Source organism: Columba livia, chromosome Z, assembly GCF_036013475.1.
Source record: "Columba livia isolate bColLiv1 breed racing homer chromosome Z, bColLiv1.pat.W.v2, whole genome shotgun sequence".
Taxonomy (NCBI): Eukaryota; Metazoa; Chordata; class Aves; order Columbiformes; family Columbidae; genus Columba; species Columba livia.
Genome location: NC_088642.1, coordinates 13,981,447 through 13,999,190, shown reverse-complemented (window position 1 = coordinate 13,999,190; position 17,744 = coordinate 13,981,447). Strand labels below are relative to the sequence as shown.

The window sequence follows — 17,744 nt, the reverse complement described above, 5'->3', positions numbered from 1 at the left end:
GAACCACAGAAGATGGTTTATAACATCTACCAAATAAATCTTAAATTCCAAGCCTATCCAAGCATTCATTTGGCAACCTAAGTGTACCTCAAGAGTACCTGTGGGAAGAGATAGCAAATATCACAGAAGGGTATAACTGATGCTACTTCCCTACTGAATTTTAAAACAAAGGGAAAAAAATATTTTATATATATATTATATATATATATAATATATATATATAATAAAAATCAAACACAAGCCCAAAACCTACCCTGCAGCCAAGTTTTACAGTTTCAATATATATGTAAAATTTTAGGTAACAACAGACTCTAGTGGAACAAAAAAAGCTCTAAATTGAAGAATTTATCAAAGCACATAACTATTTTAATTGAATTCAAAGAATATCCGTTTTGCTATATTCCAGCACAACAGGTGGCTTATTACATTATGAAAAATCAAAAATGAACTATTTCACTGTCTACAAAAATAAGAACATGTCTTTATACACACAATTCAAAGGAGAAAAGACTACAGACCCTTAATGATGAAGGAACACGAAAACTTAACACACCATAAAAAGGCAACCCACAGAATAGGGGGCTTAACAATGGCTAAACCAGCCTCTTTATCCATTTCCAAAACAAGTTGTTTAATATATAAAAGAAACATACCGATGCAAGGCTTAACATGCTGAAAACACGCCTTTGTCAGATCACCTAACAATGCAAAAGAACTCTGCCGTACCTCAGGCATTTTATCCTAAAGAGAAGAAGAAAAAAGACAATTCTAGGAGTGTTACTCATTCTCTTAAAGAAAATCCTTGGATCAAACCGGTCACTCAACTCACCTGCATGCACTGGTACATTAGTGTCAGGATATTGCTGCGAGCCACTAGCTGTTCAATGTTGCCTCCAAGTCCTTCAGCTAAACCACTGAGTAAATCAAGAGCCACAATCATGAAATCCTTATCCGGAGCCTCATATTGGTCTGGCTGAGCATTATGCAACTGCAACAAATAAGTACGCATTTTCAAAATGAGTATTAGATTTTCTCAAGAGTACACATATTCAATGGCCACATTACAAATCGTTCTGCAAACCCGTGACTTTACATAGTTAATACATTGGTTTAAGGAGATATTCTGAAAACACTGGAGTAGCAATAGAAAAATACCATGGCTTGTGTAAGGGTCTTCTGCACCAGATTTACACAACGCTGGTACACGGGTTCACAGTATGGAAGAAAGCCAGATTGCAAGGCAGTAGCAACTGACGACAGGCACTAGAAAAAAACAAAAACAAAAAAAGAAAAACAGTCACTACCTTTCCTTACACCCCTGAAGTGCTTTTTACCTGAGAGAGGTAAGTTTAAAGATATTAACATTTTAAGTATACCCACATGCAGCTGATTAAGTAAATACAATCTAGAAAGGTAGTACCAATTGGGAAATCACATATTAGAGAGCAGTGTAGGGGAAAGGGACCTGGGGGTCCTGGTGGACAACAGGATGACCATGAGCCAGCACTGTGCCCTTGTGGCCAGGAAGGCCAATGGCATCCTGAGGTGTATTACAAGGGGGGTGGTTAGTAGATCGAGAGAGGTCCTCCCTTCCCCCCTACTCTGCCCTGGTGAGACCACATCTGGAATACTGTGTCCAGTTCTGGGCCCCTCAGTTCCAGAAGGACAGGGAACTGCTGGAGAGGGTCCAGCGTAGGGCAACGAAGATGATGAAGGGAGTGGAGCACCTCCCTTATGAAGAAAGGCTGAGGGAGCTGGGTCTCTTTAGTTTGGAGAAGAGAAGACTAAGGGGGGACCTTATCAATGTTTATAAAAATATAAAGGGTGAGTGCCATGAGGATGGAGCCAGGCTCTTCTCGGTGGCAAACAATGATAGGACAAGGGGTAATGGGATCAAGCTGGAACACAAGAGGTTCCGCTTAAATTTGAGAAGAAACTTCTCAGTGAGGGTGACAGACACAGGAACAGGCTGCCAAGGGAGGTTGTGGAGTCTCCTCCTCTGGAGACATTCAAAACCCGCCTGGACATGTTCCTGTGCGACCTCACCTAGGCGTTCCTGCTCCAACAGGGGGATTGGACTAGATGATCTTTTGAGGTCCCTTCCAATCCCAAACATACTGTGATACTGTAATTAGCTGAGTTAAGGCAACTATCAGCAAGCTGTTATTCCCTCCTGCGTATGCTGTTTGAGATAGTGTCTCAGCAGCAACTTCTACTTCGAGATAGACAAGAAAAAGTTACAATAATTCAGCCAGCGTGTACACTAACCTTCAGTGTCTTGACCAGGAACAAGCCCTAACATTACCCAAGAGTTAGGAAACTGATTTTTCTACAGGTGTTTTCCCACTTGGTATGGACTACATTGTCTGTTTCATACCTTCAGCTTGTTTGACAACAGCTTTAATGGAGGAATAAAGGGAGAGCAAGGAGGGAGAAGGCAAGACTGAAAGGAGGACAGAACATCTATTTTTTTTTTTTTTTCTTTTCTAAAAGATTCCCAAAGAAAACACTCCAGAACAGCAGAAAAAAAAATTCTAAAAGACTTCTCTTAAACCTAATGGCATTTTCTCAGTCACAACATTTTCTTACTACAGTCAGAATATTTTCTCCATAATTGGAAATACCCAAAGCTGTCAGCTTTTACAGTCATACTTCCTAGTAGGAGCATCTTTAGTAGAAAGTGAAATTGCTAAAATGTGTTGATTAAAATATTCAAATTTTAGTATTTACCTCTAATAAAGGGAAAAGATCTTTATCTTCATCCTTCAACATGTTCCACTTCTGGATTAATGGAGGCATTAGCATCTGAATATATTCCTGTTTAAGATTAAAACACATCAGCTGATGAAAGACTTCACTGCATCCTATTTTATTTCAAATGATGTACTAAGAATTGATACCTATTCTACTTTTTCAAAAAAAGAACCCTGATGTACTGCAATTCAGTCATTGCAATACATGATGCAGTTTAATATTAGAATTCACCATCTGCATCTTAAGATTTTTTGCCAAAGCAGAGAAGTACCTTTGCAGAGTGAATCTTTTCCCCCAGGTTTGTTTTCGGTCTAGCTGCCTGGGTTGTCACAAATCTATATGAGTGCCTCAGGGCCTATGGAAAGTGTTTTCACTAGTAACGCAATCTGACTGTGCATTTGCCATCTGTTTTTCTCAACCATTTCCCATTGCCCTGATGCTACAACCTTATCCCCTCCACGTTCCTGAAATTTCTTCCTCAGTCAACTAACCATCCACAAAGAAAGCGATTTCCTATCCCTCCAGAAGGATGTACTTACCTGTTCTGTATAAAGCTGTTGCATCTTCCCTGCCACTGCACAGCCATAGTCACAGGGGCATTGAGCAAAGCATTCATATAGTGGTTTTGCTCCCACAAAGTATCAACAGAACCAATGGATGCTGCCAACTAATGCTGTATTCAAACATACAAAATTCTAAGTGAACTGAAGGAAGCCTCACCATCAGCAGGAGCTCCCATTTACCCTCCTCCTGGTATGGTCCAGTGTCAAGATGGCCAGGGCCAGAGAGAGACTGAAAAGGAGGTCCTTTGATGGTGTGGGGTCTCAGATGGCAAGTAAAATGCCATGGAAACAACTCAAATTGTTTTAGTATGGTGTGTCTATGTCATGTGAAACAGTATAAATAAATTTTTAAAATTTCAATAACCACCATAAGAGTATGCACACACATGACATGTATGCACATTCTATTAATATATGGACACTAAAAAACACCAATACTACATTTGCCTATGTCTTGTCTGTGCTTTGTCCACGGGATTCTGTGGTTTTATATATAAAACGCCTGTCTCACTCTCTGATACTGCAATTTCTAGTGATGATGTGCTCCAATACATTAGAAAGAGACACACAGAGCAGCTTAGCTAAACCTTAAGTGATAACAAAAAAGTGTTGGCATTAGAAATTAAAACACACATCCCACAAATTCCTTTAAAATCCTGTTTCATATCTATAGACCTAAGTATCTCCTCTGAGCTGGAAAATTCTTAGCATGAAAAAAAGTCACAATGAAAAGCAGATTTCAAAAGCTACCACATACACAATCATTTATACAAAACAGCGAATGTTTGTGTAGTGTGAAGATTACATGCAGTCTACCTATTTTACCTGTAAATGTTTAGTATTAATGAAACTTACACAGAAATATCAGCATTTCTATTTTGTAACATGTAAAGCACACTACAAAAAACACTGAACCACTTTTTCAATGAGGATGAGTGCTTCTAGAGAACATAAGGTATACTCACTGGTTTATTTAGATGATGTCCTACAGAATCTGCTAAAGTTCCTATAGCATCATAAAGAATGAGCAGGTTTTTATGCTGGTATTTACTAAATGCGAAGACCAAAGTGTCAAGTATATACGCAAGATAAGGAACAAGCTCTGTACAAGCCTCCTCTTCTAGAGTAGCAAAGGCACTGAGGGACAAAAAAACCCAGGTCAGTTAGTATATTGGAAAAAGCAAAACAAGATGACCCCAAAACACCCCACACTACCCATTTCTATATAAGCATAAAATTGTATTGAGTTCTCAAATTCAACCAAGATATGTTTCCTAATTGCATTACTGAGACAACCTAATTTTATTTTGATTGAACACATAAGGATTCAGCTCTAACATTGTGATGAATAAAATCAGGAGATGCTGCTGTAAAACCCATCATGTATGTGCAGGAAGCCACCAGTGAGAAAAGCATTACTGTACACAAGTTACAATATGCTAACTGAAGTAGTAGGAACCATAACAAAAATCTGTGTACCTAAGTTAAAAATGGCCCACTATCTTTAATGTATGCTGTAGCTGCACCTAGAAGCCCTAGTGCTTTTGTGCCAGTACAACACCAACATCAGCCTGTAATCTTGGCAGCACACTACATAAAGAAGCAGATGCAGAAAGACAGCAAAAAATAAAAGCAAAGAGAAGGGATGAACAATTTTGCCAAAGCACACATCATGGCATCATGGAAACTTTTGAGACTGTCTATCAAGTGTTTGAACAACAGCATTAAAAAGCCATCAAAATCAAACAAAAAGTCTCCACACACCAGACATGATGCTTCAGAGAAACATGGAGGAAAAGAAAAAGTTATGTGCCAGATATACTGGCCTACCTTGTGTTAAAAAGATTATTATTAGCCTTTCCCTGCACTAAAAATGCATACATCACTGCATCAGGTGAACAATCCCCTACTAACATGCTACCAAACACTGAAATGCCTTTTTCTTAACACAGTGCAACTGTGAACACTGAGTGGCTAGCACTCCTATTTCATTTATTATTTTACTACTATGAAGTATTCTTTCATAAAGGCATACAACATAAGCAGGAAACCATGCTTCAGTAAAGTATCTTTGATTGTCACCAACTAAAGGAGGAGTTTCTCAACACTAATGAATGTTAAGATGTCTGATATGATACAGAAGTTAGTGATGAAAACATACAGTATCCTACGACCAATATTCAGTTTGATAGACTTTAACAATCTGTGCAACTATTCATTGTATGGATGCAGCTTTTTGCACCTCTCCAAGAGGATTATGGTATTTCCTTGCAATTTAGAAAGCTAATAACTATGTTTTGATTTATAACAGCTCTACATTTTCCATAAAGTGGAGTTTCACAGACAATTTATTTTTTAGCTGCTACAGTAATTTTAATGAATCTCTGCTTTAATAAAAGCATTTTAAAACATGCTATAAATCTGATATTGAATTTGAATTTAAAAAAATGTGTATTACTTTTAATGTTTCGATTTTATCTCTTTCTTACTACTTTAACAGTTTCCACTGCAGTTTCATAAGCACTACATGAATTTATTTAACAACTGCAACACAGCTGTATTCAACTACATGCACATTTCAACCATGTTTTGGAAAAGCCAAGTATGAACAGAAGTGCAAAGGGTTTTGTTTGTGTTTGAGGTCCTTTTGTCTGTTTGGTTTGGTTTGAATAGAATCTAAACATAATCTGATCCATTGGATCTGAAAATGCGTGAAGCAAGTATTGTTGTATCACCATCCTCCTGCTCATCCAGGAAGGAACAGAGTATCTCTATGAAAAGACAGAGCAGCCGTTAATGCCCAACAAATTTCCTAGTCCAATGTTTGAAGGGTTTAGAGCCAAAATGCAAACATTGCTTACTACTCAAGTCTTACTACTTCCCTTTCATTAAATTCATTGTATCTGTCCTCAGACAATGATACATCTACCCCTTTTGTGCAAAGCTGAGCACAAGAACTCTGACCTCAGCCTCCTCCTTAGGCTCTACTGATATTTGGGGGTGGGATATAATAACAATAATAAATTTGCATGTTTCAAGTGTTAAAAACACAATCAGATGCTGACCTAACTCTGCTTTATGATGAAGCCTTCTTGGCAGTCTGCTGTGTACACTCCTACCTCACATAAACTGACATGTAAAAGCTTTTTTGACCAGCTTGCTGCACAAGAGGAACACCCATTCCCATTCCACTAATGGCGAGTCCATTAATCTTATTTATTTATTTAAAATATCAGCAGACAAGGGGGAGAAGGGAATCTTGTATCCCCCGGCCTCCCTTCAAGAGAAAGAGAACATCCCTTGAAATAGTCATAACCCAAATGTTTTTGTAATCCTGAGCTAAATATAAACAACACCAGTAATCCAATGATAGGGCAGTTTTCCATGGCAATCAGTATCGACCTTGTTCATAGGCACATCAAAAAAGCCAGACTTCTGCTCAATGAAACATTATATACTGAAAATAAACAAGTGTCACAAACAGGTAATTTCTTTTACTACAACAAATGATTTAGCTTGGTGTATCATACACACTGAAAATAAACTGGACAAGAAAAATAAAAATGAACTTTTTCATGTTATTGTAATACGCAGTTTGTGACTGCTCCAGAAGAAACTCCATCTACTCCAATTTAAAAGAAAAAGAAATACATTAAAAGCCAGAAGTTGAGTCACCCATTCATTGATAAAGGCATCAAAATAGCTTCCCATGAAAAAGTAGTGTCACAGATAGTGCTTTTTGCTTAAGCTTTGGCTTACCTGCAGGCAGCTTCTTGTACTCTCTTGTTGCTGTCCAGGATACGCTTTAGCAACTCAGTCATTAATGGCTTCAAGTATGTGTCTGGGGGTTGACTAACAACCCAGTGTGCATAGCGACTAAGAGTCCAGCATGTAATGGAGCGCACAAGAGCCTTTTTGTCAGAGAGGCACTGAATAAGGTGAGGGATCAGCTCAGGAAGATATGGAATCATACCCTGCATGCACCCTAAAAGGAAAAAGATAGCTGTTGCAGTACTAGAATTAACAAAAAGTTCTACTGTTTTGTGCTTTCTAGAAGAGACATATTTTCATTATCATGTAGGAATACCTTTTAACAACTGAAACAAAGCAAGTCTACCTAATTTATATCAGGATAAAAAAAAAAAAACACCTTACCTAAATGATAATTAAAATCCTCTCATTTCACCTACATTTCTACTTCAGTGCTTGCCCAGTCTCCAGAAATTCTGCTTTATTAAATGGAGTACAGCAAGTACATCCAAATAAATATACATTTCCAAATAAAGTGAGTTTATAAAACTTGGAGCTCCCACGTAAGTCTACTCAGAGTAACCAAGACAAAAATTAGAGAAAGGCTTGGTCTTGACAACAAATCATCCCATCATTAAAAAGGATTCCTTAAGAAATTTAATTTTTTTCTTGTTTTCTCCTAATATCATACAAATACGGACCAGCAATAAAAGCCACATGTTTCAAGTCAGCAACGGCAGTAATACACTGCGCTTTGCCCAAAGTACTTTTACCTTGCTTGACTTGAAATCAAAACCAACTAAAAAGTTTTCTAGTAACAAAGAAAAAAGTATGTTCTCCAGGCACTGTGGGAAAAGAAAGACAATCCAGGCATGAACCCAACTGTATTCCTTCATCTTGCAAAAGATGCTGGAAATGCAGACAAAAAGCCAGGCAGGGCTAGGAGCAAGAACAAAGGAATGGAAGTTATCACATTTAAATCGGAGAACCACCCACATAAAGCAGCTCGTGACATTAAAGTCGCAGGAGTGGTCTTCTCCCTTCCTGAAGCATTAGAATGAAATGTAAGGCTCAAATTGATTAAATATTCCTTTTTTTATGAAATCAAGGTAGTATTTCATGAGAGATCAATAAATATATGCTGCAGAGTTAAGAAGAAATAAATTAGCTAAGCTACTTAACGTCCCAACCATGCATAAGTTTGAGATGAAAAATTAAACTGCAGTCACCAGTTAGTAGATGTAAAGATTAATCAGCAAAACCAAACCAGCTAAGGATGTATACTTAGTTTCCCTAAGGAAATTCCCTTGGAAGGAATCACGGGGCTGCTTTAGAACCAATGAAAAATTCATCAACCTGATATTCCCTGTTACCTTACCTTCAGCAATCGCTCCAAGAACAAGGATACCAGATTCTTTAACAACCCACTCAGGATGGAAGAGCAATTCCTTCAAAAGGTGCAAGATGTGTGGCAGAAGTTCATCACGAAATACATTGGCTAGGACATCTAGAGCAGCAGCAGAACATTTCCCTGAGGGGAATTAACAATGTTAATCGCTGCTTATTATACAAGTATTTCTAATTATGCAATATAATCCTAATTTTAACTTTGTGCTGCCAGTAGAATCTCAGGGCATTAGGAAGAAAGATACTTCCATTTAATTACAATACATAGTGATCCACTGTACTCTGGTGCAAAGCCACAGTTCATAGAAATCCATTTTGCAGCACTGAAATAGCCATTAAAGGTACTTGTACAAGGGATATTAAAACACTCACTGTCAGGAACCACACCATTACATTGCAACATTACATACACTGCATGATGTCTGGATTATGTGACACTAAGCAAGCAATAAAAGTCTGTGACGTGAATGTAACATTTTGCAGAAACTAAGGAGAAATGCCCTAAAAATCCCAGCATATGATTCAAAAGAAAATGCTAAAACGTGACCCATATGTCAAAGTGAAAAAATGCAAAATTGTCTTCTAGAGACTCAAAGGAATTTGCTGGCCTCTACTGAGCTTTTGTATGTTATTCCTATTCTCTGATGTGCCAATATGAAGAATACCCCAACATCTGTTTGGAAGTTGTAATCCAATGTTTTTACCAAACACTCAGAAAAATCAGGAAGAACTTCAAAACATGATCCAGAAATCCTTAATTTATTTTTCTGCTTTGGTGTTGTCATGTCTAGAAATAGTAATGTTAGGGTGGTTTTACAAAGAATGCTCATATTACAGTATTTATACTGCACTTTTTGCTTATTATGATCTCAGTTCCTTTTTGATTTGTCATAAAGGATTCAAGCAATGCTACTAATTGTTAGGCTGCTCTGATGTTTCCTCTCTGTTTAAATTGGAAGTCAAATACAGAACACTGTGTAAGAAATAGAGCACACAATTCTGGTGTTCAGATAGTCCAAATTCTCTCAAATCCAGATAGTATATGTCAACACAGATTTCTTAACTTTTCTGATCTTTCTCTTTCAGGCCAGCATTCCTGGATGACTTTAGCTTCCTCACCACCTTATCCAAAACTGTGGACCAGATGGCACCCGCTGTCATTTCAGCTATCTTTTTCAGAAAGTATGTATTTAATTCTGCAGTCTCTGCACACAGTTGTGACAAGAATAGCACTGAGCCTAAAACTTCTTAAGAAAAAAAAAAAAAAGGCTTTACAGAAATAAGTGTATTTGCACTCATATATTACTACTACAAATTCAGAACTGATGCAAAATTGTTTGACCATAAGCTTAAGCTTCAAGGTACATTAAACACGTCATGAAAACTTGGGGCTTTGGAAGAAAATAAAATGAAAAATTATGAGGATGTGTCAGAGTCTCAAGGAATTATTCCACAATGAGGCTGCTTGGAAAGTACATTTAAATCAGATTTGTCAGAATTTCATTAACTATTTTCTATCACTGAGCTTAAAAATAAGTTTGTGGTGTTTTCTTTCCTTACCACATGGCCTATTGGCCTAAAGATCCTCTGACTCATACAGAGGCCACAGGAACTGTGGTTTCCTCACAATTATCTGCTCTCTTCATAACTAACATGTTATATTCCAGTCAGAAGAAAATTCTTCACATAGAAAAGAAATACCAGTAATGAGACATTCACATGGAAAAACAAACCAAAAAACAAACCCAAACTTTAGATGGAAGACTGCAGTAAAAGAAAGCATTACTAAGCTTCCTCCAGCTATCAATGTGTAAGAGCTTTTTCTATTTTAACTGACGTTAATCAGGTGATACATTATTTTTATTATCTTGTAGAATTAAAATTCTAGGTCCAAAAGTTCTCTGGAATTGCCACCAGTAAGTGTTTGCAGCTTGATCTGTCATATTCAAAATAAGAAACAAGCTTACAGATGGCTAGCTTTTGCTGATACAGTTACACAGTCAAAGTGTCATATAAAAGTCTCCCCTTCCACCCCATAACACCATATATGTCAGCAGACAGTTCTTATTTTCAAAACCAAAGGCTACACAGAGTCTTCTTTTTACTATACTACTTGTATTATGTAAGTACCTCTATTCCAAAATACTTCACACATTACTTTGACCTACTTAGATTCCAGTCAGAAACAGTATCATCATCATCAAGTTCATCATCATCATCGTCATCATCTTCAATACCATCTTCTTCATGTTTCTGAGCCACTGTCCGTGAACGATGAAAACGAGGTCTTATGTCTTGTTCGCTATCTGGAATAGCTTCATCTTCTTCAACATCCCCCTGTCATCAAAACGTATTATCAAATAAACTAGTCCAGCTGTATTGCCCAAAGGAATGAATAAAGTAGTTTTAGCCCAAGACTTTATAGGGATATAAAAGAGTCACATCGCACTTGTGCTGCCCAGCTAACTAAAAATGCCATTGTTCCTGCATTCTGCTGCTGCATTTACCAGAAAAACAACAGGAAGACAGAAGCAAGACAGGCAAGCTCATACACATTTATTGTTAAGAAATTACTCCTGATGGGAATGAAATAGAAAGACATGCTAGAGAAATTCTGGTACAGACATATTCTAAAATATAGCGATGGAAAAAGCCATGTATTCAATCTAGAAGGCATTAGAACTAATTCTGAGCACTTTTTTAGGCTGCATTGTTGTAGCAGTTCATAGGTAATAGCATCTCAGCTCCGACTAAGTTGAGTGAGAGGTGACAGTGGCAAGGCAGGAAAACCCACAGATTATTTTCTGAACACGGCAGCAGTCACCTTTAGTATTTGGAACAGCACACCTTCCCCTTAATTCTCCATTGAACAGATGGTAGGCTAGATCTGCCTCTTCTGATCTGAATAATTCCGATTGATAGGTTAGAAACTAACCAGATAGTTATACAGAGTAAAAAAATTTATGCTCACCTTCAACAGAATAATGTCGATCTCTGAATACTTCATGCCATTTACCAGCACAGGTATCAGCCTACAAAAAAATATTGTTACATGTCAAAACATCACATAAAAGCAAGCCCGTTTTCAGTTACCCGGGCCATAATTTTGGTTGTAATCCTCACAATCTCCAACAAAAGCAAAACAAAAAACAAAACCCAAAACAAAACAAAAAAAACAACCAAACAACAACAAAAAGAAGCCATAAAAAATCCAAAACCCTTTAGCCTTATAACAAAAGCTACTACCTAAACCAAGCTGCATGTTGTATGGTTCATCCACACTTCGTAATCTGAAAAAGTGTTAATTTTGAATTACAAGCTTTTAACTAGAGTTTGACAGATAGTAAAACTGAGTTTTAAACTTTAAAAATCAGAAAATTTTATGTATGATGAATTTATTCTGAAGCACCTTTCAGAAATGAAGTCTGAAGGTTTCTAGTGAGAATTCAGACTCCCATAATATGCAAGATAAACAAGGTGGTTCCCACGAACTCCCACAAATAGTACTTGTCACTTCATCTATTTGTGGCTGAAGACTCTACCTTGCTACTCTTCAAGATGGAAGCCTAACTACCTTAAGCTCTCCTATTTTGTGATCACTTCAATAAGACAAGTTGCCAGCATTGCACAGATCTGGAATAATCTGTATTAGGATTTACTTCATTGTTAAACTGGTTATGGCTATGGGACACAAACTCTACAGATATATAGCTAACAAAAGTACTGAGGGAAAAAAAAGTCAAATACACCACATAAGAACACATTCTCCACAAAAAGAGAAAAATACATATTACAATTCAAATCATGCTAATAATGACCATGGACTGATGCAGCACCAGTGACAGACTCATTCTCTCTATATTCTGCAGCTGAGGAGTATTGTTTTTGAAGGTACCAGGACAACAATACTCACGCATTGCAATGGCACAATTAACTTCTGAACTTTTAATGAAGGAATAGTAAGTATACACATTATCACTAATTCATTAGAAGTTCTGCAGCACACTTCATGAAGTATGCAGGAGCTATGTGTTTTATAAGAAAGCCTACAGGAGCAAAATGGAACAAGATGTTAGACACCACATGAACACGTTTTTAGAAGATCTTGTCCCACTTTTAATTTAATATTTAAAAATTTTAAGATTATCATCAAGTATTGACAAACTTACATAGCTCCCTAGCCAAACAGGACTCACCAACAAATAAGTTGCTTTCAACAAACATTACATTGAAGGATCATGAGAGAAATGTAATATTACTCTTATTTGTTGTTCTAGAAATTTAAAAGCTTTTTTTTTTTTTAAATAAAAAATTATTATGATGCAGTGTCAATATTCATGAAGGTCAAAAGAGGTTTAATATTAGTAGCTATTAACTAGTAGTTAATAACTACTGTTATTCTCAGTATAAACATGATGTGTGTTGGGAAGGAGGTGCGTGTACCTAAGAATACCGCTATCATTGTTTTGCCTTTTCAGTTACAGGAGTAGGAATTAAGTAAAACCATTTAAAAAATTTAAAATTATTTCTCATACATTGGTTGTCCTGTTTTCAACTCCTATTCCTCCACAACTACAATAGGTGTTTTAATCTCAACCCTACTTTCTAATTGCTCATGAAAAATTGAAAAATGCAATTTTGCCCTCCTTTTTTTTTTTTTTTTACTGTTTCACTCTATAATGCTTATTTTTGCTGAGAAGAATACAACCTCTTCTTGAGTGAAAGAATTGAATCACAGACAGATCTTGAAATAACTGTCACAGTAACTTAAAGCCCTCCATAAATATATAAAGAGCATCCATTTACTGGCAACACTGAAGAATTCACTTCTTATTGCAAAAGACTTCAGAGTAATCTGGAAAAAGTTACAAGAACCGCTACAGACATGCAGATGTTTACATCCGAAACATGGATATTAATTTCCACTGCAGAAGTATGGAGGAACACATTGTACAATCTTTCTTCAAGTTTAAATTGCAGTAGCAATTGATATAAAACTGATTCCTAAATCCAAGTGATGTCATGCCATTTTGTTATGTTCTTTATAAAGTGCAAAATCTCTTGCATGATTATGTACATACAAGCATTGCAGAGATGCCTACATCACCAGTAGTCAAGACAACAGGCTCTCGGTACACCAGATATTACATGTAATGTCATGTGGACATGTTTGAGCTTAAGTGCACGTCAGCAAATATTTGCACCCATGTCAAGGTTAACAGCCTGTTAAGGTAAAGCACCACAGTGACACAGTTTAGGTTGCTTCTGCAGGTCACTGGGTCTGAAATCCCCAGAAGTCTTTTCAATTAACCCTGTGCTACAGCCACTTTTAGTACGCACAAGAACTAGCTACAAGAAAATTCTAAGCATGCTGCAAGCTAGATATAGTCTTTACGAAAGTATGAGGAACAAGTCAACTGAAGTTTAAAGAAGACTATTTCAAACCAAATAGGAGTCGTAATTCCTAATACTTACTTAGTAAGATGCCGACATAATACATCTTTACAAATTGGTTGTTCAGCCAAAGTCAGCCAAAACTCACAGGCCTCCAAAGCCACATTTTCGTCTTGGTCCTGGGTCCTTTGAAGCATGTACTACACAATATAAAAATACATTACTTAAATAAGATAGAAGTTTTAAGTGTCCAGAAAAAGCTATCAATGATGCAAAGCATGTTCACAAAACCAGATTATGGTACCATATCAGTTTTGTTTCTTTGGGGCAAAGATAAGAAACAGACATAAAAGACTGCTTAAGGCTATCTTGCGCCTAAGTTAAGAGAGTTCATTCTTGATGCTAAATGATTCACGTTCTAAATTTCTTCATTGCTTACGTGAGAAAATTATTATGAAGAAACTGCAGAGACCCAAGATACTAAACAGCAGTTTCCTGCAAACAGATTTTTTAAATCATTTTTTATCCCCGCTTTGCACTTTTGAATAAAAAGGTATAACTTCACCCTTACTAAAATAGCAGTACTTTTTTACTTCTAGTACCATAAAAAAGCTTGCATACCAAATCATGAATACCTGACAGGATGTAATTAGGTAGAATCCATAACAAGAAAAAAAAGTCTCACATTCGTCTAGCATGAATGGGAATTCAGAGATTCAGTATCAAATCTTCAAGCTTGCTATTAAACCTTAATCCTCCTTCAACCAAAAGTAATCAAATACCTGCATAAACAAAAATCCTACACAGACTACTGCTACATCAGTTTCTTACATAAAACTGCCAAAAAAATTTAGAGAAGACTCTTATCACTTCCAAAATACTAATTTCTCCATTCTTCCATGTCAGCTCTTATTTCTAAAAGAGTTGGCTCATGCAAGTCCATGCAGCTATCTTTCCTCATACATAGATTCAGAGCAAAAGAAATCCCTCTTCAGTTGATTCAGAATACCATTGTATTCTCAAAATTAAACAGAACAGGGGGACATTTATTATACTTAGGCATTGTAGAGATGCAAGACTTACTATGAACAGCACCTCTTCCTAAAGAATTGCACTAAGTCACAAGCTTTCCCTAAAGGTCACTATTGTGATTAAGAACTCTCAGTAGCAGAAATACTGCCCTGTTCTGAGCTAACAACAGACTGCAACCACTCACTGCAAACATGGCTTCCTCAATGCATGTTAAAAGATGGGGCATTTTTCCCTAAAAGGCCTGAAAATCCAGTGTTTTGCTGTGGATTTGTTATTTGTCAGGAAGACAAAAAACAGAATGATACAAAATAATCTGTTTGAAGATGCCCCTCACGCTGTCATTCCTCTTTAAGTATCTATAAGTATCATGCTATATGCTCCAGGAAGTTAGACAGCAGATTGAAAACGCTACTTACACTCAGTGGTGTAAAATAGCCATATACCCAGCTTGGAAATCCTAGCAAGAACAGTGAGCCTAGTAATAAAGCAAAATGTGGGAAGGGTATCGGAAGGCTTTATTTTTTTAATGTCATACTAAATTTTGATAAGTGCTTTTAATGATAAGCTATGAAGTTCTACTGACTTTAGGCAATGCAAATAGTTGCTTTGTCACAATAAATTACAAAATAGCATAGGAAAATTATTCAGTACAGTTTTCTGTATTCTATAAAAACAACATTGTGTTAGTCTTGTTAACTCAAGAAAAGAATAGCAGGATACACAAAGTATAAAGAAGAACATACCCTTTGAGCAGTAACAGACATATCTTTATCTGAAGAAAGCAACGGGATGCAAAAATCAGGATTTCTACTGAGAAAGATCTCAGAAGCCATGTGTTTGGTTAAATACGCTCTGTGAGCATACAAGTGCAATCTAATAATTTAAATGTTAGGCTGGTTTACTCTTGACATGTCCTGTTACCAAGTTCTCAAACAAAAGAGAAAAGAAAAAAAATATGGAAGTGCATGCTCAAAAAAACAATGAAATCCAAACTCAACCATTCCTGTATGCTCCAGGGACTTGGCAATGAAGTTTAAACTTGCCTGCTTTAAAAGCATGATGTGTGCCAAGGCCTTCTTAGAACCACTACTAGATCATGAATATTCTTAACTACTTTAAAGCTGATTCTCCATAAGCATAAAGAACATTATGTAGATAGAAATGCCTCTCTTTTAAGACCATCTTAACTTTGAGCGGCAATCAGCAGCATCATTCAGCTTGGAGGCATTAAACCCTCAAAGGTGCAAAACCTGACTCATTTGAAAGCTGAACAGTCAGTTCTGGGATATAACATTTGCATATACCAGGATGTATACAGAACTGGGGAAATCAGTAACACTACACACTGTCTAAACTAACAAAAACGTTTAGACTTTGTAACAGAACAGAAAGATCACTACTATTGTCTTTAGTAGAGAGGAAGCCTAGTAATAGTTTTCTCAACTGCAAAATTCCAGATACAATGAGAATACAATCTTGGATCTTTTACTGTTTGGTGACATCGTTTCTACCTACAAAGTTCAGAAGTCCCCTACTGATCTTAGAAGGGTGAAGAGACAGATAAGTTATCATTTCTTAACAATACCATCTCCAAAATTATTCTGTTTTTAAAAAAATAAAAATAAAAAATCCTCAACCAACAACAAAACCAAAAACCAAAAAACCCCAACATACACAGACACAAAAACACTCCAAAAAACCCCACCAAAACCAAACCAAGCCTATCACCAAGTATCAACAGTCCTTGCTTGTCCCATGTAATATGAGATTATGTCTGCAAAGACTGATATCACAGAATTCCAGACAACACACAGGAAGACTAGTCAGCAGGCCAAGGCTGTCAAGGGTCACCTCAGTTCTATGCATCTGTAATGCCTGTGTAAATGAGCAAAAAGCCACCTTCATTGTGTTGTCTGGACATAGTCTTATAGAATCTGACACTGGGTTGTGACCCACTTGTCCACATGAAATCTGCATGAGAAATGTTATGATCTTATCGATATTTCCAGTATGACAACTAGCATACGTAAATCCTACTGAGAAACTACCACTATTTCCCAGAAACGTGGAAATAACAGATCAATTGAGCAGACAAAAAACCAGATGAATGTTCCTCTGATAAACAAGTCTGCAATAATCTAGAATGGTAAAGGAACTATCAAATAACATTAACTTCTACAAGTGAATGCAATGGGAGGCAATGTCTACAGTAGCTCAAAGAGCATACCTCAGCTATATAAAATAATACGCCTTATCCTTGTTATGGTCAACACATCCAAAAGAAGTGACAGTTTTAATGTGTAAACTGTAGCAGTATCAGCACTAGATGATCTTAACATGATCTTGTCATTTGGGTTCAACCAATGTCTGCCTGCTACACAGCATAGCTGATCCCACCCATTTCAGGATCAATTAATGAAGAACCAATAAATGGTACATGCATTGCCTGTTTAAAACCATGTCAAGTTGGCAATTAGTTAAGAAAGTTTTGCAATCTCAGTCTTGAAGGAAAATGAATAGTAGGCAAGTGCAAGAGTAACACACCTGTTTTGATTAACACTTTTTATTTGTTATTACTTCTGCAACCCCAAACAGGTTTTTCAGCATACAATCCAAGAAATGAGACTCACCTCAACTATACTAATCATATGAGGAAGCAGGCGATCCATTCGAACTTCCAGCAACATTACCAGAGCACGGCAAACATTTTTGCGTACCTCAGGCTCCTCATCACCAGCCAGTGCAAACAGATTCTATTGGAAAGGAGTACCAGTTGAAAATTCTCAGTTCATCTAGTTCAACTTGCATTTAAATGGACATTACTAGCAAATGAAAGTATGCAAA

The 17,744-nt window shown here is 36.8% G+C and overlaps 1 protein-coding gene and 1 long non-coding RNA gene across 3 annotated transcripts in view; one reads left to right on the top strand and one right to left on the bottom strand.

Annotated features, from left to right (window-relative positions):
- Positions 1-17,744, bottom strand: part of TNPO1 (transportin 1) — an 82,564-nt gene that overhangs the window by 11,884 nt on the left and 52,936 nt on the right. For both annotated transcript variants that reach the window (XM_065047294.1, XM_065047295.1), the window contains exons 8-18: positions 17,531-17,653; positions 13,950-14,068; positions 11,446-11,506; positions 10,643-10,811; positions 8,446-8,598; positions 7,077-7,302; positions 4,283-4,454; positions 2,731-2,817; positions 1,156-1,263; positions 830-988; positions 654-741 (exon numbers count right to left, since the gene is read on the bottom strand). In XM_065047294.1, coding sequence (XP_064903366.1) covers positions 654-741; positions 830-988; positions 1,156-1,263; positions 2,731-2,817; positions 4,283-4,454; positions 7,077-7,302; positions 8,446-8,598; positions 10,643-10,811; positions 11,446-11,506; positions 13,950-14,068; positions 17,531-17,653 — 1,465 coding nt within the window. The remainder of the gene's footprint in view (positions 1-653; positions 742-829; positions 989-1,155; positions 1,264-2,730; positions 2,818-4,282; positions 4,455-7,076; positions 7,303-8,445; positions 8,599-10,642; positions 10,812-11,445; positions 11,507-13,949; positions 14,069-17,530; positions 17,654-17,744) is intronic.
- The window catches only part of LOC110365780 (uncharacterized), a 44,645-nt gene that overhangs the window by 23,789 nt on the left and 3,112 nt on the right, over positions 1-17,744 (top strand). The window contains exon 2 of the long non-coding RNA XR_010469233.1: positions 9,561-9,656. This is a non-coding gene — a long non-coding RNA (uncharacterized LOC110365780). The remainder of the gene's footprint in view (positions 1-9,560; positions 9,657-17,744) is intronic.